Source organism: Schistocerca nitens, chromosome 7, assembly GCF_023898315.1.
Source record: "Schistocerca nitens isolate TAMUIC-IGC-003100 chromosome 7, iqSchNite1.1, whole genome shotgun sequence".
NCBI lineage: Eukaryota > Metazoa > Arthropoda > Insecta > Orthoptera > Acrididae > Schistocerca > Schistocerca nitens.
Genome location: NC_064620.1, coordinates 411018149 through 411043766, shown reverse-complemented (window position 1 = coordinate 411043766; position 25618 = coordinate 411018149). Strand labels below are relative to the sequence as shown.

Here is a 25618-nt window from a genome sequence, read left to right as displayed (position 1 = left end):
AAACAAAACAAAAACCCAAAATAGTTTATTATTTAATGGATTAAAAATGTATAATAGACTTCCAGAGAAGATCAAAGCTGAAACTGGAATACATGCCTTTAGGAAAGCTGCAAAAAATTATTTAGCAGATAAATGTTACTATACTGTCAAAGAATACTGTAAATGACATGTGTTCACCTCAATTCATGCAAGAGTACCTTTGTAAATTTATATTTATCTTTAATTAAGACTAGTATGTATTTGTTTTGTGTAATCCATGCAAGAATACATTTGTAAATTTATATTTATTTGTAACTAAGATTGGTCTGTATTTGTTTTGGGTACAAACGATTAAGTTTCACCATAGAAATATGTACTACCAGAAGTACTATTATGTATATACTCATACCATGTATACAGTTGACGACATCCATACAACACAAGTTGCCTACGGATGAATAAATAAATAAATAAATAAATAAAAAATCATTTCTCCTTCTAGTATTCTTCTTCTTTCTTTGTTACACCCAGTTGAAGAGTATGTTCAAACTTTTTAGCTTGATCTGACAGCATCTCTTTCTTATCCTCTTTCCAAAATCTCTTAATGAATTTGCTGTGTTGTTTCTTGTGTCCAATATTTTTCAGTGTCTCCCCCCCCCCCCCTCCCTCTTGCATGATTTGCAACTAGGATTCCAAAGTGTTAGTGTATTCCCTGATGTTATCTTCTGCGGCATTCACTTCTCTTAAGTCCTGCTGAACTTCTTCTAACCAAGTGATTTTTACCTTTTTTGAATTTTTTATATTAAGCAGTTTTCTTGTTAAGCTAATGGTGCCCATTCTGCAGATGTGTCCATGGAATTTCAACCATCTTCTACATATTGCATCAGAGAACTTGTCCATTGCTTTGTATAGATTTCTAGTATTTCTTTTAGTCCGCATGCCATTTGTATTAGTGGGACCTAAATTTTTCTTAGAATTTTTCACTCTTCATTTGCAATTTCATTCATTCTTAATGCTCTCCTAGAGATGTAGTTTCTGAGGCATATAGTGCTTCAGGTGAGACAGTTGTCTTGTAATACCCAAGTTTCACATCAGTCATTTATTGTAGTTATTCCATGTTATTCTGCATGCTTTCTAGAGTTTGATGGCTCTTTCTAAACTGGCTTTACTGTTTAGTCCAGGTGGTGCTTTGATTTCTCTGAAATATTGAAAAGAAGGCACATATGAAATTGTCCCATATTTTATTTGTAGTGTGAATCTTCTGATACTTTTATCTACATTTTCCATAAAATGAGTCTTGTATTATGATATTTGAAGACCTTTGTTTAATGCTCATGTAACTTCTATAGGCCTATGGCATACCTGGTTTTCTCACTAGCCTTAGTGAAGATAGCTAGATCATAAGAAAAAGTTAAGCACTTCATTTTGATTCTCCGTCCTGAAATCCTGGTGGTTATACCTACAATTTATCTCTCCCATTCTCTTATCACTTTGTCTAATACAATGTTAAACAGATGTGGGGAGAGACCACCTCTTTGTCGAACTACAGTACGTACTTCTGAAAGATCAGATATTTCATCAGGGAACTTCATTTCAGATGTTTTTTCTGTGAGAGTCTGTCAGATCAGTTCTCTAGTCTTCCTGTGTATCAGAATCAATATTTTATTGTCTCATAATGTACAAGTTAAATCACTGATTTTATGTACAGGAGACTCGTCAGCTATAACAATGATAAATTATAGGCCTACATGGAATACAATATTTTTTTAATATAACCACAATAAAATATGAATATTATTTATTATTATTGTTTTTATCCTGCTCAGATGGTGAGATCATTAAAAAATTCATCAACAGAGTAAAGATATTTCTGCACCAGGGTGCTACACAATTCTCTTTTTACTCCCTCAGCTTGGACCTTTCCAAAATTTGTGTCTTTCAGTTTACTGTATACTTTCATTCCCATATATTGTGGATCCTGTGCAAAAAGATTAAGCCTGTGTGTAGGTAGCATGAAGCTTTCTTTGTTTCTAGTTTCGTAACTATGCTGGAAATTATTTGACAAAAAGAGTTTAGGGTTAATACTTGTGAAAAGAATTATTTCATACAGGTACAATGAGGGAACACTTAGTCTCTTAAGATCTCTTAATAATGGTGAACAAGATTCTCTTGGTTTTGCACTGCATATGCTTCTGATAATTTTTTTCTGCAAAGTTAACATTTTTGTCACGTTGCTACCATCCCCAAGATTGGCTAAGTTTCACGGAAGCTCGAAATTTAGTGCGGATGTCAATGCAAGAGGCTTTTAATAGTTTCCAAATTGAACCTTGGCTCAAAATATGGTAGAAAACCCAAAGAGATTCTGGTGGTATGTAAAGTACACCAGTGCCGAAAACAGTCAATACTGTCACTGCACGATAGCGATGGAAATGTTACCAATGATGGTGCCACTAAAGCGGAGTTACTAAATACAGTTTTCTGTAATTCCTTCACAAAAGAAGACAAAGTAAATATTCCAGAATTCGAAACCAGAACAGCTGTTAGCATGAGTGACATAAAAGTAGATATCTTATGTGTCGCAAAACAACTCAAATCACTTAAGAAAGGCAAGTCTTCCGGTCCAGATGGAATACCAATCAGGTTCCTTTCAGAGTATGCACACACAATAACGCCTTTCTTAGCAATCATATACAACTGCTCACTTGACGAAAGGTCTGTTCCTAAAGACTGGAAAGTAGCACAGGTCACACCAATATTCAAGAAAGGAAATAGGAGTAACCCATTGAATTTCGGACCCATATCACTGACCTCAATTTGCAGTAGGATTTTGGAGCATATACTGTACTCTAACATTATGAATCACCTTGAAGAAAATGACTTATTGATACATAACCAACACGGATTTTGAAAATATCGTTCTTGTGCAACCCATGAAGTAAAGAGTACTGTCGACAAGGGGTGTCAGATCGATTCCATATTCCTAGATTTCCAGAAGGCTTTTGATACCATTCCTCATAAGCGATTATTAATCAAAATTTGTGCAAATGAAGTATCGTCTCAGTTGTGTGACTGGACTCATGAGTTCCTCTCAGAGAGGTCACAGTTCGTAGTGATAGACGGTAAATCACCGAGTAGAACAGAAATGATATCTGGCATTCCACAAGGTAGTGTCATAGGCCCTCTGCTGTTCCTGATTTACATAATAAATGATTTAGGTGATAATCTGAGCAGCCCCCTTTGACTGTTTGCAAATGACGCTGTAATTTACCATCTAGTAAAATCATCAGATGATCAATTCCAATTACAAAATGATCTAGAGAGAATTTCTGTATGGTGCAAAAAGTGGCAATTGGCTCTAAACAAAGAAAAGTGGGAGGTCATCCACATGCGTACTAACAGAAATCTGATAAATTTTGGGTATAAGATAAATAGCACAAATCTAAGGGATGTCAATTCAACTAAATATCTAGGAATTATAATTACGAGCAACTTAAATTGGAAAGACCACACAGATAATATTGTGGGTAAGTCAAAACACAGACTGCGCTTCGTTGGCAGACTACTTAGAAGATGCGACAAACCCACTAAAGATACCGCCTATATTACACGTGTCCGTCCTCTGCTGGAATATTGTTGCATGCTGTGGGATCCTTACCAGGTAGGACTGACGGAGGACATCGAAAGAGTGCAAAGAAGGGCAGCTCGTTTCATGTTATCATGCAATAGGGGTGAGAGTGTCACTGATATGATACGCAAGTTGGGGTAGCAGTCACTGAAACAAAGGCGGTTTTCTTTGAGGCGAGATCTATTTACGAAATTTCAATCACCAACTTTCTCTTCTGAAGGCGAAAATATTTTGTTGACACCCACCTACATAGGGAGACATGATCATCATCATAAAATAAGAGAAATCAGAGCTCGAACGGAAAGATTTAGGTGTTCCTTTCTCCCACACACCATTCGAGAGTGGAATGATAGAGAAGTAGTATGAAAATGTTTCGATGAACCCTCTGCCAGGCACTTAAAGTGTGAATTGTAGAGCAACTATGTAGATGTAGATATAAATGAATAATAATGCATCAGCATGTCCATAAACCAACGGCAACATTCTACGCCTTCCATACATTCTCCTTCCAGAAGACGTGCAAATTCTCCTCCTCCAATCCTATCGCTATACGTCACTAAGAATAGTTGGTCACCGCTCCATCAACTGAAGTCTAAGTTTATAATAGCAAATGTCAGGCAGTTTAGTTTATTTTTTAGTTAATCTATGCATGAGGACCACTATAGGTTCTGTCCAATTGCATTCCTAACAATTTAACATGCTCTGCTTCAGCTCCTGGCTTCTGTGCATAATGTGAATATTATTTATTCAAGACTGTTTTGTCTTAAATTGCATCAGCTGTGTTTTTGAAATATTTCGAATTAGGCCATTTATACGGAACCAAACATCTGGGTTTTCTAGAGTTTTTTCAGGAATTTCTTCTGTGTTTTTTTTTTTTTTTCCTACCAGTACTGATGTGTCATCAGCAAATAAAACTGAATGATGATTTATATTTATGGGTAAGTCATTTACATAAAAAAGAAAGAGGATTGGGCCCATAATTGAGCCTTGTGGTACTCCCTGTGAGATGGTTCTCAGCTTCGAGGAGAATTTCCCTTTGCTAGATGTTATGACAGCCATTTGACTTACACCACTGTAAGGCGCTACCCGTAATTCTATATTTTTTCATTTTATATGATGTTAAGGAGTGATTCACACAGTCAAATGTTTTGGATAAGTCACAGAAGATTCCTGCAGCTTTTTGTAACTTGTCCAAAGTGGAACTAACTTTAGTCACAAATTCATTGATTGCATGAATTGTATTTTTGCCCTTCTGGAATCCAAATTAATTTTTTTTAGATTACATTGTATTTGTAGCAGAAATTTTGAATTTGAATTGCAACAACCATTTCATATATTTTAGAAAACACAGGAAGAAGGGAAATTGGACAGTAATTTCCCATATCATCTTTGGAGCCTTTCTTAAATACTAGTTTGACTTCTGCACATTTTGGAAATTCTGGAAAGTACCCTTCAAGAGATTGATTAATTATTTTGTGTATTGGGTGTGCTATTATATTTGTAGCTGCTTTAATGACTTTGGCAGGTATTTCATCCCATCCCACATAATTTTTATTTTTTACGTTTAGTATAGTTTTTTCTACATCTTTTACTGTTACTTTGTGAAATTTAATTAGGCTCTCTTTCTTGCTCTGACTTGAGCCAAACAAAAGTACATTATCTTGATAAGAGTCTACATCAACATCAGATTTTGCTACATTTATGAAGAATTTATTCAAATTTTCTGATATATGAGCAGGATGTACAATTATTTTGTTTTGTACCTTTATTTTAGAGATTTGATTTCAAGTTCAGATTTGACTACTGTCCTTACAGCCTGGGATTTATTTGTATGTTTTTAATAAATTTAGTGTTTTCCATTTCCTTTGCTGCTTTTACAACCTTCTTAAATAGTTTTTTTATACACTTTAAGATAGTTTATAGACTCAGAACTCTTATTTGATTTCTGCTCAGCATGTCTCTCCCTCTTTCTATTGCTAGATATTTTTATGCCAGTGGTAATCCACTTTATTTGTTGCCCTTATTGGGCAAGCTATGGGTGGAAATGTATCATTGAAGACATGTAAAAAGCTGTTTAAAAACTTATCAAAATTTTCTGAACATGAGTTTTCTTATTGTAATGATCAGTCTGTCTCATTTAATCTATAACAGAACAAGTTTATGTTTTGTTCACTGAACTGTCTTTTCACGAAGCATCTCCTCCCATTTTTTTTTTTTTTTTTTTTAAGTTTAATTCTATAAGCAGAACAGAGTGATCTGAGATACTTAGGTTTAAAGAGAATTTGGAGTGTCTTCAAATGTATAATTTGTTAAAATATTGTCTATGCATATTGATTTTCACTCCTTTACTCTGGTAAAGTCAGTGAAATTTAGTCTAAAGCCAAATTCTTGAATTACGACAATAAACGTAACTGACATGCTTATTTTGCTTGCTGTATCTATGTTAAAATCAGCAGCAATTACAAAATTTTCCCCATTTTCTTTAGTGGTTCAAATGCCTCTGAGCACTATGCGAGTTAACTTCTGAGGTCATCAGTTGCCTAGAACTTAGAACTAATTAAACCTAACTAACCTAAGGACATCACACACATCCATGCCCGAGGCAGGATTCAAACCTGCGACTGTAGCGGTCGTTCGGCTCCAGACTGCAGTGCCTAGAACCGCACGGCCACTCCGGCTGGCTTTCTTTAGTGAGTTTATATAGGAGACACTGGAATTTATCTAAGAATAATGTATTTACATCACTACCTGGAATTATGTATATGGAGATGATGATGGTACTCTGTTGTTCTAGTGCTACAAAACAACATTCAAATACAAGCTCTTCATTTAGAAATTTAAAACCTCTTTCTTTATATTCCAAAGAATTGTTAATCAGTATACAGGAGCCTCCACGAGCACTAATTTGCCAACAAAAACAACTAACTATCCTAAAGTTTTCTAACTTATTTAAAACTGTGATAGAATCTTTCATGAGCCAGTGTTCATTTAGGCAAACAACTTTGGTATTTCTTCCTTGTGAAAGAATAATTTGCAGCTTGTCAATTTTTGTGGTTTTATCTTGAGGATATGTTGCATTTCGGCCATTTATGAACCAGTGCATTAGGAAAGAAGACTTACACTTACTTATAGTTTCCAACACATCTTCCCTTGCATAGCCCCGTTCACTTTTACTGTTGAAGTTTTCTTTCCAGAATGATGTTTTACACGATTGATGTAACATTTCTCTGGAGCCACTTAGCATAAAAAACGTTGTGGTTCTTTCCTTTCACGAGTGGTGCGGGTTGATGCGTAGTGAGTTGGTGTTTCACATGTGATTTTTGAAGTTTTAACTTGGCGCACTGTAGCTAAACTTGTTGGAGATCTGTTTCTTGTTTCTTCAGCTTTTTCTCGGATCACTGAAGTATGTGGTTCTTCAGTTGAAGCTGATGATTCTGTTGCTGTTGCTATAATTGTAGGTTTCATTAAGCCAGACTGATTTTGATTCAATTGTTTCAGTATTACATCACATAGTGCTTCTTTGCCTTTCATGTTTCTATGCATTCCATGGGTAGTGAAGCCTTCCCTTTTTTGCCTATCTGTGTTAATATATGTTGCATTGCTGAAAAACTTACAAATTTTTTCGATCTTTTGGTTAGCTGCTTCAATTTCTGCATTCACACACAATGTTTTCATGAGGTCATGTCTCATAGGTATGCTCGTTAGAAACTCTTTCATTTCTGTAACCTTTTCCAATTCTTCCCTTAAATATCTCAAGGCAAACTTTGCCTCGTTTTTGTAGACATCATTTGCTCCAGCTAAAATAATGGAAGAGTTGCAACTTCCTTGGTTGATGCATGTGTCAATGTATTGAGCACCTTCTCGTAGTGTAGCACCTGGTTTCACAAATCCAACAACACTTTGTTTTATTATTTTTTTCATTCATAATTTCTGCCAGTCCTTTTCCATGACTATCAGCAAGCAGATAATAATGCCAGCATCTTGTTTTACACGTTGACTGTTGTTTGTTGTTTGTTGTTTTCGGTTTGCACTTGGTACACTTGTCCTGAGCAGGAATTCGAACTGGCACTGGTCTTGAGTGGGAAGTCTGTGGTGAAGTGTTAGCTGTACCGACGGTTTAGACCTCAGTCATCTCGGACAACTTGCTGTACTGAGGGCAATCTTATTCATATCAGGTCTGCTACCTTAGTGTTTGATCTCCTTGTGCATACTGCTGTATAAATGAGTCAAAGTGGTATGACTGGATGATGGGAGTGTCACACTCTGGTATCTGCCAAGATTTCATGGCTCCAACAGAGAGTTATTGCGATCTGTCTAACAGATAGCCTGCCCATGACTTTGCATATATCATGCCTGCAATAATGAATTATGGGCCCCACACATCACTACTCTGCAGATGCTTGCACCATGACTGTCACCAGATACAGCGCTACACATCAAGAAAGGGGTACACTATTGCTTCACTGGCTTTTTAGAGAAAACAGAAGCACAGTGTCACCACTTGTTCTCAGCTGCACCAATATAGTATAACTTATGTGTAGTACATCTGGTGGTGTGAATAATTCCATCAAAGTCTATTCTGTGTTAGATAATTTCAGATCGCTTTATCCATGTTTTGAGCCAGGGTAGATAATAGTTACCATATTTACTCGAAACTAAGCCGCACTTTTTTCCGGTTTTTGTAATCCAAAAAACCGCCTGCGGCTTAGAATCGAGTGCAAAGCAAGCGGGAGTTCTGAAAAATGTTGGTGGGTGCCGCCACAACTAACTTCTGCTGTCGAATATATGTAGCGCCACACAGGCATGCTTTGTAGGCACAAAGATAAAATACTGGCACCAAAATCTCTGCGTCAGCAAATAAAAAAAAAAAAAAAAAAAAAAAGTGGAAGACGAGCCTTTTTCCTCCGCCCAGAGTTTCGACCACTGCATTTTGGTACATTATCCAACGAAGTAAATACAAATTCTGTATTGTTGATCTTCGAATGTAGCAGCATTTCAATGTACTACGAAAATCCGACTGGCAAGACTGTTTGGGATGTTTGTCAATATGGCCAACTCTATGTTCTGAATTTTTTCCTACCTGTGAGAAGAGATGGTTGCTAATAGGAGCTTTTATGAATTGTGAATCACATGTAGTATTCTCTTCGCCATAAGATTAATACGAATATAAACATTTTGCCATGTACTGTTTCGTGTTTGCTACTATCTCATTTAAATCCTGTCTGCCTAATAAACTACGAAACTAGAGTGAGACAACAGCAAACGCAGAAGAATATACATATCATGTCATGTTTATATTCGTATTATTCTTATGCCTGATAGTGATACAGTCAGAAATGAAGCACGGCAACTGACTAGATTTTTAAATCTAAGATGACTCTAATTTCTGTGCTGAATGTAATGAACTAAAGAGGCACCTGCAAAGATTTTCAAATGGAGAAAAATTTTCGCTAAAATTTCGTTCAGAACATCATCTATCATACGCAGTCTATTATTTGGTTCTTGTTGATCATTATCAAAGAAAGCAGTAGTGTAAGTAACAACAAATGTTTCGCTAATGAAACGATTCCTCTCTATTTTTTATTTGTAAGCGGCGGTAGCGTGCACAAAAGCAAGCCACACCGCGAGCGGCGACAGGCCGTAAACACGCACTATCAGAATGCGACAAACAATGCATGACACAGTACAGTAATGCATTTTCAGCTTAGAGTGACGTAAACACCTATAACAAAGAGAACGGCACTTATCAGATCAAAGAAAAATAAGCAATCAATTCAAACCAGACGAAGCACGTGAAAAAGGAAGGATATCCGTATAAATATGGACGGAGCGCGTGACGCGTAGCAATGGCTCCTGGTAAACCGTAACTGCTAAGCTTACGACTCGAACCAAACTACTGCAGCTATATCGTCATTCATTCGACCTAAATTGTGTCTCATATTACAATTAGACGAACTTTGTTTCGATTTGGAGGTGCGACCAAAAACTTTTCTCTCCCCTTGAATTTCGAGTCTCAAATTTCAGGTGCGGCTTAGATTCCGGAAAATTTTTTTTTCCTTTATTTCGAGTCTCATTTTTCAGGTGCGGCTTAGATTCGAGTGCGGCTTAGATTCAAGTAAATACGGTAAACCTTAGTCTTTGCTAACCAAACACCACCCAGTGGATAGCTAATTATATGTTGCTCCTATTTGTGTTGCCAACAGTTCGTGATTTATTTGTCATCTCTCTTAACCTGTGTTGTTTGTCCTACTTTATGATCATTAACTGTTGCCTATATTTATATACCATCAAAATTGACTGCAATAATGACATGACCTTCATTTCATTAAATTATTTCAGCACTCAAGCTCTATTTAAGATCTGATAAAGGTGATAAACTCCATGCAAGCAACAACAACCAGTCAGAGAGCAGAATCAATTTAGCAGATGCATGGCCAAGTAGACAAGTGGAAGACTTACAAGTTAAAGTTATATTAGATTAGATTAATTACTCATTCCATAGACCTACAAAAGAGGGAATCCTCCTGGGTGTGGAACATGATAGATAAACACATTACAAAAATGTAATTAGAAAAACTTGAATTTTATTAATTTTAATAATGCTCAGTCAATAAAATGTAAAATTATGTACCTGAATTAAAATCAAACTTCTAATATTTACATGTTTAATACTTACATCTGCTTTCATTAAATCCATCATTCACACAGTAGCTAGTTACTTGGCTGTTACAGTCAAGTATTGTCAAAAATTAAAGTAAATTATTCATTTCAATGTCCTCAGTTAAGAACAGTCAAATTATGTAAAAGATTTAAAATTAAACTTCCATTATTTACAGACTTAAGACTTACATCTGGTTTCCATACATCCATCATTCACACAGTAGGCAGTTACTTGGCTGTTACAACCAAGTATTGTCAAAAATTGAAGTACAATAAATTTTCATTAAAATGGTCTACTGCACTTGTTGAGAAATTCATGGATGGAATAGAAGGAGTTGGCCACCAAAAATTCTTTTAAATTATGTCTAAATTGTGCTTTGTCTGAAACTAAACTCTTAATGTTTGCTGGTAACTTATTGAAAATATGCGTTGCATAATACTGGACTCCTTTCTGGGCAGGAGTAAGTGATTTTAAATCTTTATGTATATTGTTCTTATTCCTAGTATTGATACTGTGTACTAAGCAGTTAGTTGGAAAAAGAGATGTATTATTTGCAACAAACTTCATTAAGGAATAAATATACTGAGAAGCTGTGGTTACATTACTAGGGTCAATTCTTTGAATAGGTTTCGACACGATGTTCTTGTATTTACACTACATGTTACTCTTATTATACACTTCTGTACTTTAAAAATTTTTTCTCAGTTTGTGGAATTACCCCAAAATAAGATACCATAAGACATAATGGAGTGAAAATAAGCAAAATATACCAGTTTTTTTTAGATTTATATCTCCTATGTCTGACATCATTCGCATTGCAAACACAGACTTGTTTAGGCACTTTAGCAGTTCATTAGTATGTTGCTCCCAACTGAATTTATTATCAAGTTCTAATCCCAAGAATTTTACACTCTCAACTTCTCCTATTTCCATGTCATCATATTTTATATGCACACTAGAAGGAAATCTCTTGGAAGTTCTGATCTGCATATAGTGGGTCTTTTCAAAGTGTGTAAACTTACAGTCACCTGTATCCTTTCAAATAAAACCACAAGACCAGAGTAGTTTGCATTAGGTTTTGATGACTGAGTTTGTGAGTACCAAAATATATTACATAAATGGCAGTATCTTTTAACTGCATTCACTTAGAAGTTTGAACTTTTTATATCTCCAAGTGACTGTGGAGCTTCATATCTGACATAAATTACAACTTGATACCTCTATCTGTACCTGAAAAAAAATGGGTCTTAATACACGGACAGACAGATGCAACAAAGTGATCCTATAAGGGTCCCATTTTACAAGTTGGTAGGTATGGACCTGTAAAAAATAAATTAGAAGTTATTTAAATGGTCGGCATGTTGCCATATTTTTCACTGAGAAGATGTACTGTAACTGTAATAGTGACTCATTCCATATTGTTGTGAGATGTCCACAGAACATGCATATAACTAACTATATTACCATATATCTACAAACAAAGATGATGTGACTTACCAAATGAAAGTGCTGGCAGGTCGACAGACACACAAACAAACACAAACATACACACAAAATTCAAGCTTTCGCAACAAACTGTTGCGGCAACAGTTTGTTGCGAAAGCTTGAATTTTGTGTGTATGTTTGTGTTTGTTTGTGTGTCTGTCGACCTGCCAGCACTTTCATTTGGTAAGTCACATCATCTTTGTTTTTAGATATATTTTTCCTACGTGGAATGTTTCCCTCTATTATAATCATAACTATATTACCATGTTGACAAAAACCATCACTTTGAAAAAAAATTTCTTATTCACAATGCACAAGTGGTATCTGCACTACAGTAACCATCGGTAATTATTAAGTTACATTTAAATTAAACTTGGGTTGAAAATTTTACCTTTGTTGCACATGTTGTTCTGGTTGGTCATTCTTTTGGAATTCCTCCAGGGCACTCAGAAGACGATCAACTTTAGTCTTTTGCATTTCTCTATATAATAATAACAGAAAATATTAGACACAGCGAGCACACATATTGAGCACTACACTAAATACAAACAATTTTATTTGGATAGAAATGATGTTTAAAGCCGTGATTAAGACAGAGGTACTTATTAAAGTAAACAAATATAGCAATATTTTGAGTTATTTTTACCATATATTCCTTCTCCAATAGTTGACAAGAATAGCAAAAAAATAAACATATGGCACATCAACTAGATATTAAAGGAATATCACTCAAAACCTCATGTAAGGGAATACAGTACACTGAAGACCTTTAGCCAGAAGGAAAACAGTGCATTAAAACAGAAACCATTCCATAATTGCTGTTAATGAATAATAAAAACCACCTCAGCCTTCCCCCCCCCCCCCCCCAATCAGTCCTCTGACTCCACAAATTCCACTCCCATGCCGACCTCTTCATCTCAGAGTAGCACTTGCAACCCACATCCTCAATTATTTGCTGGATGTATTCCAATCTCTGTCTTCTTCTACAATTTTTGCCTCCTACAGTTCTCTCTAGTACCATGGAAGTCATTGCCTCATGTCTTTAACAGATGTCCTATCATCCTGTCCCTCCTCCTTAACAGTGTTTCCCACATATCCCTTTGCTCTCCGAAGCTGCGCAGAACCTCCTCATTGCTTACCTTACCAGTCCACCTAATTTTCAATATTCGTCTATAGGAACATATCTTGAATGTCTCAATTCTCCTCTGTTCTGGTTTTCCCACAGTCCATGTTTCATTACCATACAATGATGTACTCCAGACATACGTTCTTAGAAATTTCTTCCTCAAATTAATGCCTATGTTTGATACTAGTAGATTTCTCTTGGCCAGGAATCCCCTTTATGCCATTGCTATTCTGCTTTTGATGTCCTCCTTGCTCCGTCCATCATTGGTTATTTTACTCCCTAGGTAGCAGAACTCCTTAAGTTCATCTACTCATGACCATCAATCCTGATTTAAGTTTCTCACTGTTCTCATTTCTGCTGTATCTCATTATTTTCATCTTTCTTTGATTTACTCTCTGTCCATATTCTGTACTCATTGGATTGTTCATTCCATTCAGCAGAATATGTAAGTCTTCTTGACTTTCACTCAAGATAGCAATGTCCTCAGTGAATCATATCATTAATATCCTTTCACCTTGAATTTTAAATCCACTCCTGAACCTTTCTTTTATTTCCATCATTGCTTCTTCGATGTACATATTGAACAATAGGGGGGAAAGACTACATCCCTGTCTTACACCCTTTTTAATATGAGCACTTCGTTCTTGGTCATCCGCTGTTATTATTCCCTGTTGACTATTTTTCATATTGTATATTACCTGGCTCTCCCTACAGCTTACCCCTATTTTTCTGAGAATTTCGAACATCTTGCACCATTTCACATTGTCAAAGGCTTTTTCCAGGTTGACAAATCCTATGAACATGTCTTGATCTTTCTTTAGTCTTGCTTCCACTATCAACCGCAACATCAGAATTGCCTCTCTGGTGTCTTTACCTTTTTTAAAACCAAACTGATTGTCATCTAGCACATCCTCAATTTTCTTTTCCATTCTTCTGTACATTATTCTTGTCAGCAACTTGGATGCATGAGCTGTTAAGCCGATTGTGCGATAAGTCTCTCACTTGTTAGCTCTTGTAGTCTTTGGAATTGTGTGGATGATGCTTTTCTGAAAGTCAGATGGTATGTGAGCAGACATGTTACCTCAGCTACCTTATCATAAATTTATTGTGTTACAACTGGCTACATTCATAGAACATCTTCAGGTTGTTAAGTCATGCTAAAGTTGTGACACAAATTCTCTGGTTGTTGTATGTAATGTTACAGCCCAAATCCTCAAACAATGATCATATACATTCTGCCAAGAGCCTGGTGAAAGTACAGCACAGCATGCAGTGTATGCTTGCCATACTTCTGCCATGCGGTCAGCAGAATATTTATGAAACTGTTTTTGATTTGTTCTTTGACACTGCATAAAGGAACCAGGCCATTTGCATCATGCACAACTCGGCACCCTAAACATGTCCTACAAATGAAACCGGTCAAAACACAATAAATTTGTAATAAATAGTTGAGACAGTTTTCATTAATCAGCAACATCAGTGTCAGCTGTGGAGCTCAATATGATCCAGATTATTTCATGATTTCTTTGTTACCATGTTGCTTAAGTATCATAATGTCCTGATGCTTTAAGTGAGAAAATATAACAGCTCCATCTCTAAATTTCCACTTTTACTCTGCAAATCGATTTTACGATTCATGGAAAAGGGCATTCTGTTTCTTTTTCTTTTCATTAAGGTTCTTTATAGATAGTTTGTAGATGTGGTGTGAAAATACTGACTGCTTAAATGCCTCTGTGTAAGCTGTTACTAGTCTACTTTTTTTATCCAATACTAGAAAGTTCTGGTTGTTGTACAAATAATGGAAGAAATAGTTGATCAGGCAAACATTCACATGTGAGGAATAGAGCAACAGAACAAAAAATTCATTTAGGTTACCAGTAATTTCTTATTTATTGCATAATCAGCTTTGAAGCCTAAAGATCCGTTTTCAGTAGTGCCTCCACATAATTATGGAAACATATATGTGTGGGTCCAGACAGTCATCTGGGTGGGGGTTACACCTACATCAAACAACTGCAAGGTGAAGTCACTACTTCCATGGAGTGCTGTTGAGCCGGGCAACACGGCTGCTGGTCCTACACTCCAGAGTGTTTGTTTGATGTGGGTTGGGCCATCCATGGCTGACTGGCCTGACCACCACACATTTATGTTCCATAACTATTTGGTGGCAGCTGAAAATGAAGCTTTAGGCTTCCAATAAATACAAAATTACTGGTAAGTGAAGCGAATTTTTTATTCTATTAAATACTGAAAGACGTACAGGCAACCACTCGTCATACAGATGAGGCATTGAACAGTCATCAGGTACATAAATTTATCTGCATACCTCAAAGGGGCAGTATGTGGGGTTTGAAGAATACTCTCAGATTTATCAGTGAAAGCTAATTCAGTAAATTTTCTAAATAAATTTTTGCAATAAATTTGTTTCCATTGACTCACATTTTACAGAACACTTTTTCAAGAGATGAACATTCGCATGACCATTCACATTAATGTTCTTTGTAAACACTCGTGTCCACTATAAGTATGGACCTCACATACCACAGCAATAGTCCAAGACACAATATCATTTTAGAAACAAGCTCTCAAGAGACAAAGAACATATTAAAACCTCTAGGCATATTTGGTTTCTTTTATTATTTTTTTTAGTATGATTAATGGATTGAGATTGGGAAGTGTGTTTGCTAAAAAAAAATCTGCTCCTCTCTTCACTGTCTCACATTAACAGTACCTACACTAGAGGTGTTTTGTTTCTTTAGTTTTCTACTCCATCTCTCTGCCCTTCTCTCTCTCTCTACATATCTCTTTTCACCTATGATTCACAGAAGACCGCAACTAATTCTTAAATTCCTAGAAAAAAATAGATCTTGAAATTTTATGGAAATGAAAATTTACTCAAGAAAAGTATAAAATTATGAGACAGAATAGCTGGCTAAGACTTGCCATTAGGGGGTGAAATATCAGTATTGCCAAGAGGCAAACAGGACAAGATCTTTGTCTACCTCTTCCTCACAACATGTGAATTCCTCTCATTCTAGAGTATGAGTAATCTGCCCTTCCTTTTTAACCTTTCCTAAACTACCATTCTTCCTCCTCAAGGAAGTAATTATTAATTCCAAAAGCTAGGATAGTGTTCTGTATTATTACAAGGGCCTACTGGCAGTAGTAATATTTTGCCTCCTGAAATTCTGTAAGCGAATTTTTATTATGTACAAGAAATGTCTTCCAAATGATATAGGTGGTGAAGCAGCTGTTGAATTACTGATGCTGTATTGCATTGCATGTTCAGCAACTGGGTGGTGGAGTTTGCATTTAGCAATAGTCTTGTAGTGACATTTTGTCTGAGTAGACTGCATGCTAAATATTATACCCAAATATGAATACTGTGCAGTAATAGTTCATATTGTGTTATGCTAAGTTGACTGGATAAGAAATACCTGTACGAGGACACAAGCAAGTGTTTAGAACCAAAAAAAAACACTGTTTTAAGTTAATTGGGAGAGAGAATACAGTTAGGAGGAAGAGGTAGGATTTTGGGTAGGGTTATCTCTCATTTCAGGGCAGGGCAAAAGGCAGTTGAAACCATGGTGATGGATTTCATTTTTTCAAGATACTGCTGATATTATGTATTAAAGAGATTACTGGTTATTGAGTAGAGTGTCAAATGATTAGAGCGATTAAGTTAGTTGAAGATAGGAGTTTAACAGTAATGAAGTTACTTCAAATGTGAAGGAATATTGAGAGCCAGAAGTCATACGTGAGTTACATTCTGTTGTGCAGTGCACCGTAATGCAAGTGGGATGGCGGAGCACCAAGCTGAGCAACACAAAGGAGAACACTGTGTCATTGACCAAAGGAGGAATGACAAGAAGCAGCTCACTGCACACTAGGGTGTCAACATTGAAAGCACTAATCGAGTCAGTTATGCTAACTGAGCAACATCAAAATATTCCACTTACCTACTGCAGAGGAAGAACTGCAGACATCAGTGGCAGAAAGCCATACTTAAGGACTGGCAGCCAGTTCATCATCATCAACCATTGTGAGGCATTGGAGTGATGCAGAGACTGTGTAACTCAGCACCACCACCAGTTCCAAGTCATCACTGTCATCATAGTCATCATAATAGTCACTGTTGTAATACAGGTCATCACCTAAAAGGTGCCAGAGTGACGCCACTGATACAGTTATCACCATCACTAACATATGACGCCATCAGTGGGCAGCTGTCTGTAATGGGAGTCATTGCTTAGAGTGGGTTGTGGTAACACACTGTCGCCTTCATGCTGGGATGCTGCCTGCACAAATGCCATGACTGGGGCTGGAGCCAGGGGCTCTGGCCTGCCAACACCAGACAGGTCACTGAAATGGCACTGACCTATCCCACTGCTGCCGCCACCAAGCCCCCTATGCTTTGATCACAGCAGAGGCCCTAGGCGTGTATTTCCAGCCACCATGGTATGACCCAGAATGCCCGTAGCACTGCTGCTGAGGCGGTGGATTCCAGTTATGCCAGCACACATACAGTTGCCACAGCGGGCATACGTGTGAGCATCCACCGCCTACCCTGATCACTGCTGAGAATATTATGAGTGAAAGTAAACCTTGCCTAGAGGGCCAACAACCAATGTATTGCAGTTGATCAATATTGTTATTCTGTCTTCAGGAGCCATCCATGGACATACCCTCACCATCCTTTACCTCATACCCAGCAGATAACCCATGTTCGAATCTGGCGACAGGTGATGGAGTCCCATGCCTGTTTACAACTGAATGGATTACATGAGAAATGTGCTTGATGATGGCAGGGGGACTCTCTTTCCAAATTAAAAATGCAAGAAATTGCTTGTTATTAATGGCTCTGTTATGGTGATCAACACATTCAGATAACCCCTGTTTTCATATGCAGATTTGGTATCCACAAATACCAAAGTTTTAGGGGATGGACTTCTCACACAGAACAGGTAACAGCTGTAAAATTTGGGTTATTGTTGGTGATAGGTGCATTTGATGCAAATAGTTGTTTCTAAGAACCCATCAGTGTGGTAGTCCACTGAGATGAGAAGGGTGAGGCAAAGTGGATCTGGGATGATATGCTGACGTTCTAAAGAAAAGAGAAGAGGCTGTTTTTGTCAATGCATTTGTATCACTAAAGATCATTTAAATGGAACGGAACTAGGCAAAGGGTTTATTGTGTTGCACAACAGGATGAATTCTCCGGTCAACACATACATGGAGGATGATGATTATGACAACAATGATGATGATGATGGTGGTGGTGATATGTTGGTGCAGGTGCATGGCAGCATGGTCTTTAGTGCCCATACTGAAATTTCATGAGACGAGTGTGGTTAAGGAATGCAAAATGATTAAATTTGTAATTACAAGGAAAAACAGAAAGAACACCCTAAGAACACACAAGTGCATGCATATGCACACACACAAACACACACAGACTGAAAATATACAGTAAAAAGGAAAAAGCAAGGGAAAGAAGTAAAAGAACACAACAGATGGCTGTGGCTGATTGATTGCTGAAACAAAAAAGATGATCCAGCCACTCTGCAACACACTAAAATCTCCAGCCTAAAAGCTTCTCATCAGAGAAGAAAGCCATGGGTTTGGGGATGTGGCGATTTGGTCACTTCACCGCACCAGAGTGAGCAGCAGGATGAATCCCACGGCCAGACATAAAGCTCACCAACCACAGCTTATTGTCCATCACTGCCAGCCAGTCCTCCTCCCATGGATCTCTGACACACCAGAAAAATGACACCCCACAGGCAAGTAAAACATCATGTTGCATCATGTTCCCTGCTGGCCACCTTGGTGGCTTGGTCTGCCCAGTGATATCCCCAAATTCTTGCATGGCCCAATACCCAGCAAAATGATACCACTCTTGAAGCTAGTACTGGTGATCATGTATTAGCTAGACTATTTTCTCTGGCAGGTGCATGTGCTGCAATGATTGTAGGGCCCTAACAGAAGAGGAACACATGAGAAACTGTTTGCCTTGAAGGTGCCTCATCTGTTTGAATGTCTTTAGGATTACATGGAGCTCTGTAGTAAACACAGTACATTCACAAGAAGATGAATCCTAAGGACATTATGTGGGAATACTACTGAACAGCAAAGGGAGTCCCAGGGTACACAACTTTAAAACAGTGATGCCTGTCCAAAATGTTAAAAAAACAAGAGACTGAAACATAAAATTTGGAATCTAATCTTTCTTAAAATTCATCAGGTCTAAAATAAATCTGGGCCTCTGCAACAGGCATGGTGGATATCGGCACCAACCTTGATGTAAAACTTTAAAAAGCAATCCTTCCTCCAAATCCCATAGGGTCCTGTCACTCATTAATGATTATGAGAAAGCCTTTCCATTGGCAGCCAAGGAATGCTATGGTACGCAGGTCAGTGTGGGCCATGTTTTACAGACCTGTTGCACTCTGAGGTTTTGATGCCTGATATGAACAGGTGGCTCACTAGCCTCAATGCAAAAAGTCATTTTCAGGCTGGTTCTAAAGGCTCCAGTGGCCAGTCAAATTCCTTCTTGGCACACTACCCTTCAACTTTTTAAACTAAGACCCATATATCATGCACCCCTAATCAAGCCAACACCAGACATAGGCCCTGTAAAACTGGAGCATACAAATTTCGTCTGCTCCCCATAAGTTGTGACTAAGATATTTTAAAATACTGAGTGCTTTTAGGGACCATCTTTTCTGGTCACTAGGGTGCCTAACCATGTATTTAAAAGTAAGAACAGTGTCCTCCACCCACAATTTAGGGGATATTTAAAACAGTAAGTAACAGTTAAAAATATTGCACACAGACATGTCAGTGGAGCAATTAAAACCCCTCTTCTCCATCCCTTCCTCCAGCTGTCAAGTAGACACCTGTAACTCACAAGTTGTTGTTGCAAGGCTCGAGGAGGAACAAAAGACAGAGAAGTTATCAACAAACAAAGAACATTCGGCAGGAAATTTAACTACTGATATGATGCAATTTATAGCTACGGCAAAGACAGTCACACTTGAATCACTACCTTGAGGGACACTGTTCTCTTGCTCAAAGTGATCAGAGGGGGCGCCAATGACTCGATATTGGAGGGACCATATAAATATGGAAAGACATCCACAAAAGCCCCATTCATGGTTCTTTCCAAGGATAACATGCCTCCAAGTAGTACCATTTGCCTTCTTGATGTCAAGAAATATATCCATTAAGTGATACCAGAGTAGTCAAGTATAGCTGCTTTCAGAAGAGTCAGATTATCAAAGGTGGAGTGATATTTCCTGAGCCCACACTACGAAGCTGCCTGGATTCTAAGATCCAACAAGGAGGTGGTTGATAATGCACTCCATGTCTTTCCCACGCAGCTAGTGAGGACAACACTACAATAACTATTCATAGATGTGTGGTCCTTCCCACATTTTAAAAGCAGAATTAAAATTGCCTCTTTCCTACAGTTGAGAAAGTGTCCTGACACTTAAATGAAGTTAAAATGTGTGAGGAGGAATTTGCTGCTCCACCCTAAGAGGTGCCATAACATACTACAGTGGACCTTATTATGGCCAGGTGATGTATCACAAACTGAAGGTAACACAGAATCCAGCCCCCATATGGAAAAGGGACAGATGTATTCTTATCATAGGTGGGAGTAAATTTCCAACTGCTCCTCTCAGCAGCCATTCTGTAGTGTCGGAAATCTGCATCCTGACTGGCAGTGGTCATAACAGAGCCAAATTAGGATGCCGTAGTCTGGGCTGTCTCACGGGTTGCTCTGGAGCAGTCATTGGGCATCTCCCTCCTCTTCTAGAAGCCTCCTCAGGTCTCTCAAATGCTTCCACTCTTTCTGGAACACTTTATGGCAGCCAATAATTATTGCCATAATCTCTTTTTGCTTTCTCTAATAATACAGAAACATTTCACCTTTACTACCTGAAAGGCTGTGAGATTTCCTACAGTTGGTTCGCATTTGAACCTAGACAGAGGCACCTACCTGGTCAAGATTGCCAAGGTAGCATTCATTGGTCCACTGAGGGACAGACCACCTTTTCAGCTGGTCTGAAGACTGCAGAATGGATGGTTCAGGGTGATGGTTGAGCATTTTGATAATACACTCCTGGAAATGGAAAAAAGAACACATTGACACCGGTGTGTCAGACCCACCATACTTGCTCCGGACACTGCGAGAGGGCTGTACAAGCAATGATCACACGCACGGCACAGCGGACACACCAGGAACCGCGGTGTTGGCCGTCGAATGGCGCTAGCTGCGCAGCATTTGTGCACCGCCGCCGTCAGTGTCAGCCAGTTTGCCGTGGCATACGGAGCTCCATCGCAGTCTTTTACACTGGTAGCATGCCGCGACAGCGTGGACGTGAACCGTATGTGCAGTTGACGGACTTTGAGCGAGGGCGTATAGTGGGCATGCGGGAGGCCGGGTGGACGTACCGCCGAATTGCTCAACACGTGGGGCGTGAGGTCTCCACAGTAGATCAATGTTGTCGCCAGTGGTCGGCGGAAGGTGCACGTGCCCGTCGACCTGGGACCGGACCGCAGCGACGCACGGATGCACGCCAAGACCGTAGGATCCTACGCAGTGCCGTAGGGGACCGCACCGCCACTTCCCAGCAAATTAGGGACACTGTTGCTCCTGGGGTATCGGCGAGGACCATTCGCAACCGTCTCCATGAAGCTGGGCTACAGTCCCGCACACCGTTAGGCCGTCTTCCGCTCACGCCCCAACATCGTGCAGCCCGCCTCCAGTGGTGTCGCGACAGGCGTGAATGGAGGGACGAATGGAGACGTGTCGTCTTCGGCGATGAGAGTCGCTTCTGCCTTGGTGCCAATGATGGTCGTATGCGTGTTTGGCGCCGTGCAGGTGAGCGCCACAATCAGGACTGCATACGACCGAGGCACACAGGGCCAACACCCGGCATCACGGTGTGGGGAGCGATCTCCTACACTGGCCGTACACCACTGGTGATCGTCGAGGGGACACTGAATAGTGCACGGTACATCCAAACCGTCATCGAACCCATCGTTCTACCATTCCTAGACCGGCAAGGGAACTTGCTGTTCCAACAGGACAATGCACGTCCGCATGTATCCCGTGCCACCCAACGTGCTCTAGAAGGTGTAAGTCAACTACCCTGGCCAGCAAGATCTCCGGATCTGTCCCCCATTGAGCATGTTTGGGACTGGATGAAGCGTCGTCTCACGCGGTCTGCACGTCCGGCACGAACGCTGGTCCAACTGAGGCGCCAGGTGGAAATGGCATGGCAAGCCGTTCCACAGGACTACATCCAGCATCTCTACGATCGTCTCCATGGGAGAATAGCAGCCTGCATTGCTGCGAAAGGTGGATATACACTGTACTAGTGCCGACATTGTGCATGCTCTGTTGCCTGTGTCTATGTGCCTGTGGTTCTGTCAGTGTGATCATGTGATGTATCTGACCCCAGGAATGTGTCAATAAAGTTTCCCCTTCCTGGGACAATGAATTCACGGTGTTCTTATTTCAATTTCCAGGAGTGTATGATCTACCCATTCCTAGGTGCTGTCATGGGGTTCAAACATGGCAAGTTCACTGTAAAGTGTCCAGTCTGTCCTAATGAGCACTCATCATGATAGCTTTCTTTCGGGTACCACTCTGTCTGGCAAATGGATCCAGGTCAGGAAGTGATGACATGAGTGCAACTTATTGACCAATTCCCACTGAGCAGCATATGCGAGACCCGGAGAAGATACCAAGAGACCAAAAGCCATGGACAACCCCGTTGCAATGCTGAAGCATGTGCTCTGCTCCAAGTTCAACAAACACACACATTAGGACATGAGAAGGCTCTCAATTGCTCTACTCCAGGGGCATGTAATTGTGGAACCCCAAAGCACACTGTGTGTGTTAAAATCACAACAGATGATGAAGGGTTGGGGAGTCTGAGTAAGGAGTTCACTGAAAGGCTCTTCATTTAGTATCTCATGTGGGGGTGGCAGACAGAGTGAAATATCGTCACCCTATGATGTACACATACTGATACAGTGACTGCTTGTGAGTTGCTCATGAGAGAAAGGAGTGAGAAGTGGTAAGCATTGTTTGTGAAAACAACCAACCACTCCTCCTTTAGCTGTCTCTCCATGAAGGTCATCCTTTTTGTGCAGAATGTAGCCACATAGCTCAGGGGTATAAGGTGTGTCTCTTTAGAGACAGATATATACTGGTCTACACTGAGCTAATATGTGTAGTTCTTCCACATGTGACCTGAACCCTTTCTAGTTCCACTGAAATGTGGAAACCATCTTAATGGTGAGGATTTCCTATGTCTCTCCCCTTGTCACTCCTCAGGATTACTTGAGAGATTCATCTTTTCCCTCAGATGTCGACATCCATACCACTGAAAGTATAACCATCAGCCTATCCATCAGACAGGACAATTTTATAGGTCATCTTCAGATCAGTACATCTCATTACTGTGAAACACAGTTTGTCAGCAGGTCAAGGATTTCATGAAAACTGAATCCTCACCCAGTTGGCAAGCTGCATTCACAATTAACTGGAGCGTGGATCTGGAGATGATCTGTATTATGAGTCAAAGCTAGTTATCCTAATAAAACATACCAAGTGATGTAGGTGGCCTTTTTAAGGATTACAAAATTCGTCCATTTTTGTTACAGTGTCTGAAGAGAGTATTGTACCAATCCTAAGAGAGAGTTGAGAATCTCTATATACATTATATGCTTTTTGATAAACCGTAGAACTGCGCAGGAAAGAAATTCAAACTGAAATATCTTCAAATTAATAAGCTGAAATAGATGAAAATTGAGAAAGTAAATGTGATATTAAATGTTATCTTTTATGCTAAGAAGATGAACCAAATATTTCAAAAAATAAATAAATAAATAAAATAGAAATAAAAAACACTGTGAAAATGATAGTGAGGGACAACATATTTGATTATTTATAACATAAGCACAAGAATAAATCACACACTAGTAAAGAGATAATTTATATATCAAACATAACTTATTCTGGTTGGTTTTATATGTTCTGTCATATCTGGAAGTCTACTTCATAATAAAAAAATTAACTAATCACACTAAGTATCTACAAAAATTTATTCATACATCAAGTGCAAATTTTTTAATACATGCAGCATATTCTGTAACTAAAATTACATTTTGACAAGTAATTTTAGCCTTACCTGAAGGTGTGATCTTTCCACAACAGCCAATATTTGTGCAGTATTTCTGCCTGACTACCATCTCTGTTATTGTCAGGTTTTCCATTAACTGACAGAGAAGTGCCTTTCTTTTGATTTCCCTTCAAAAAAATTTTCTTGTGATTTGTATGCATATCTTTCCTGACTAGTGTGCTCACAAACACTTCTGCAAACCATTTTTTTGAAGAATTTCTCAATGCAGTTTCAGCACACGATACCAGATGAGTACACTGTTCATCCCCTTCATCGTCTAAAGTTCTATCTTTTTTTGAACATATTTCCAATTCACTCACTTGACTTTCTGCAGCATTTACCTCTTGTGTATCTTTGATAAAATCTATGGTATCATCCTTACTCATTTTCACATCAGATTGTGGGCTAAAATTTTGTTCAGTTTCAATGGAAACTTTACCTCCTGAAGACTCATTCTCTTGCTGAATTATTGTTACCTGCATCCCACCTACAACATCAGTATCACATTTGCAAATGCATCCTACATTCGTAACTTTGCACATTAATGAATCACATTTATAATTTATTATTTCATCTGAGAATGTATCAGTAATAGTTGTACTGTTCACTGCTTCAGAGACACATTTAGAACCACTCATTAAATCTCCTGATTTAGGCATATTATCTACACTATTGCGAACTTCTACAGTTACACTTGGGCATTTCATTAAACATGGAAGGTTTCTGGCATAATTTGATGGTTCAGAGCAATTTTCCTTTTCTTGATAAACTGTTTGACAGTTATTTGACTGCATTTGTTCAAGCCTATTTATCATCTCAGTCTTTTCGGGGCACAAAGTATCATGTTGTTCCTTATTGGTTGCACAATCACGTTCACAGAAATCATTATTCTCATCTGACATTTGTGCAGAACTGTGCTTAAAGGATTGCAAAACTTTCTGGTGTCCTGTTTCAGCAGTCTTACCATAGTTTACAGATAATGGTGCTTTAAGAGTAGGTTTCTTTTTGTTACATTTAAAAGAGGTATCCAAGATTTTTGCATGCTTATCAAATCTTTTCTTGCTGAGTTCAATCTCTTTCTTGAATTCATCTAACTTTCTATTAACAATGGACAGTTCTCTCATCTTCACTCGTTTCCTTTGCTCTTCCTCTCTGAGTATCCTGGAACTTCAGATACGAGGATATAATGTTCTATGCAAAAAGCCTTATGAATAATCAAACAAATAATGTCAATTTAATTCTAAATAAGACACTAAAAACATTAAAGCTCTTGACCATACCCATAAGGAAACAGAAAATAAACTTGAAATTACCAACTGCAAAATTATTCACGTCTGTTGAGAACGAGGAACATAGAGAGTAATAAATTTCTTCATTGTGAAATAAGAGAAAATATTGCTAGATAAAAAGATGTACTAAATGGCATTTGTATGAAAGCTAACATGAGTTAAGACTTACTTTCCTACATATAGGTACGAGATGATAATGATAATGATGATGATGATGATGATTTGTGGTAAAGGCACTAAACAGTATGATCT

General features: G+C 38.6%; 1 protein-coding gene across 1 annotated transcript in view; it reads right to left on the bottom strand.

Annotated features, from left to right (window-relative positions):
- LOC126195665 (uncharacterized) overlaps positions 1-25201 on the bottom strand; it is a 145231-nt gene extending 120030 nt beyond the window's left edge. The window contains exons 1-2 of the mRNA XM_049934290.1: positions 24087-25201; positions 12142-12231 (exon numbers count right to left, since the gene is read on the bottom strand). Of these exons, the coding sequence (XP_049790247.1) occupies positions 12142-12231; positions 24087-25201 (1205 nt within the window). The remainder of the gene's footprint in view (positions 1-12141; positions 12232-24086) is intronic.
- Between the last annotated feature and the right edge of the window lie 417 nt (positions 25202-25618).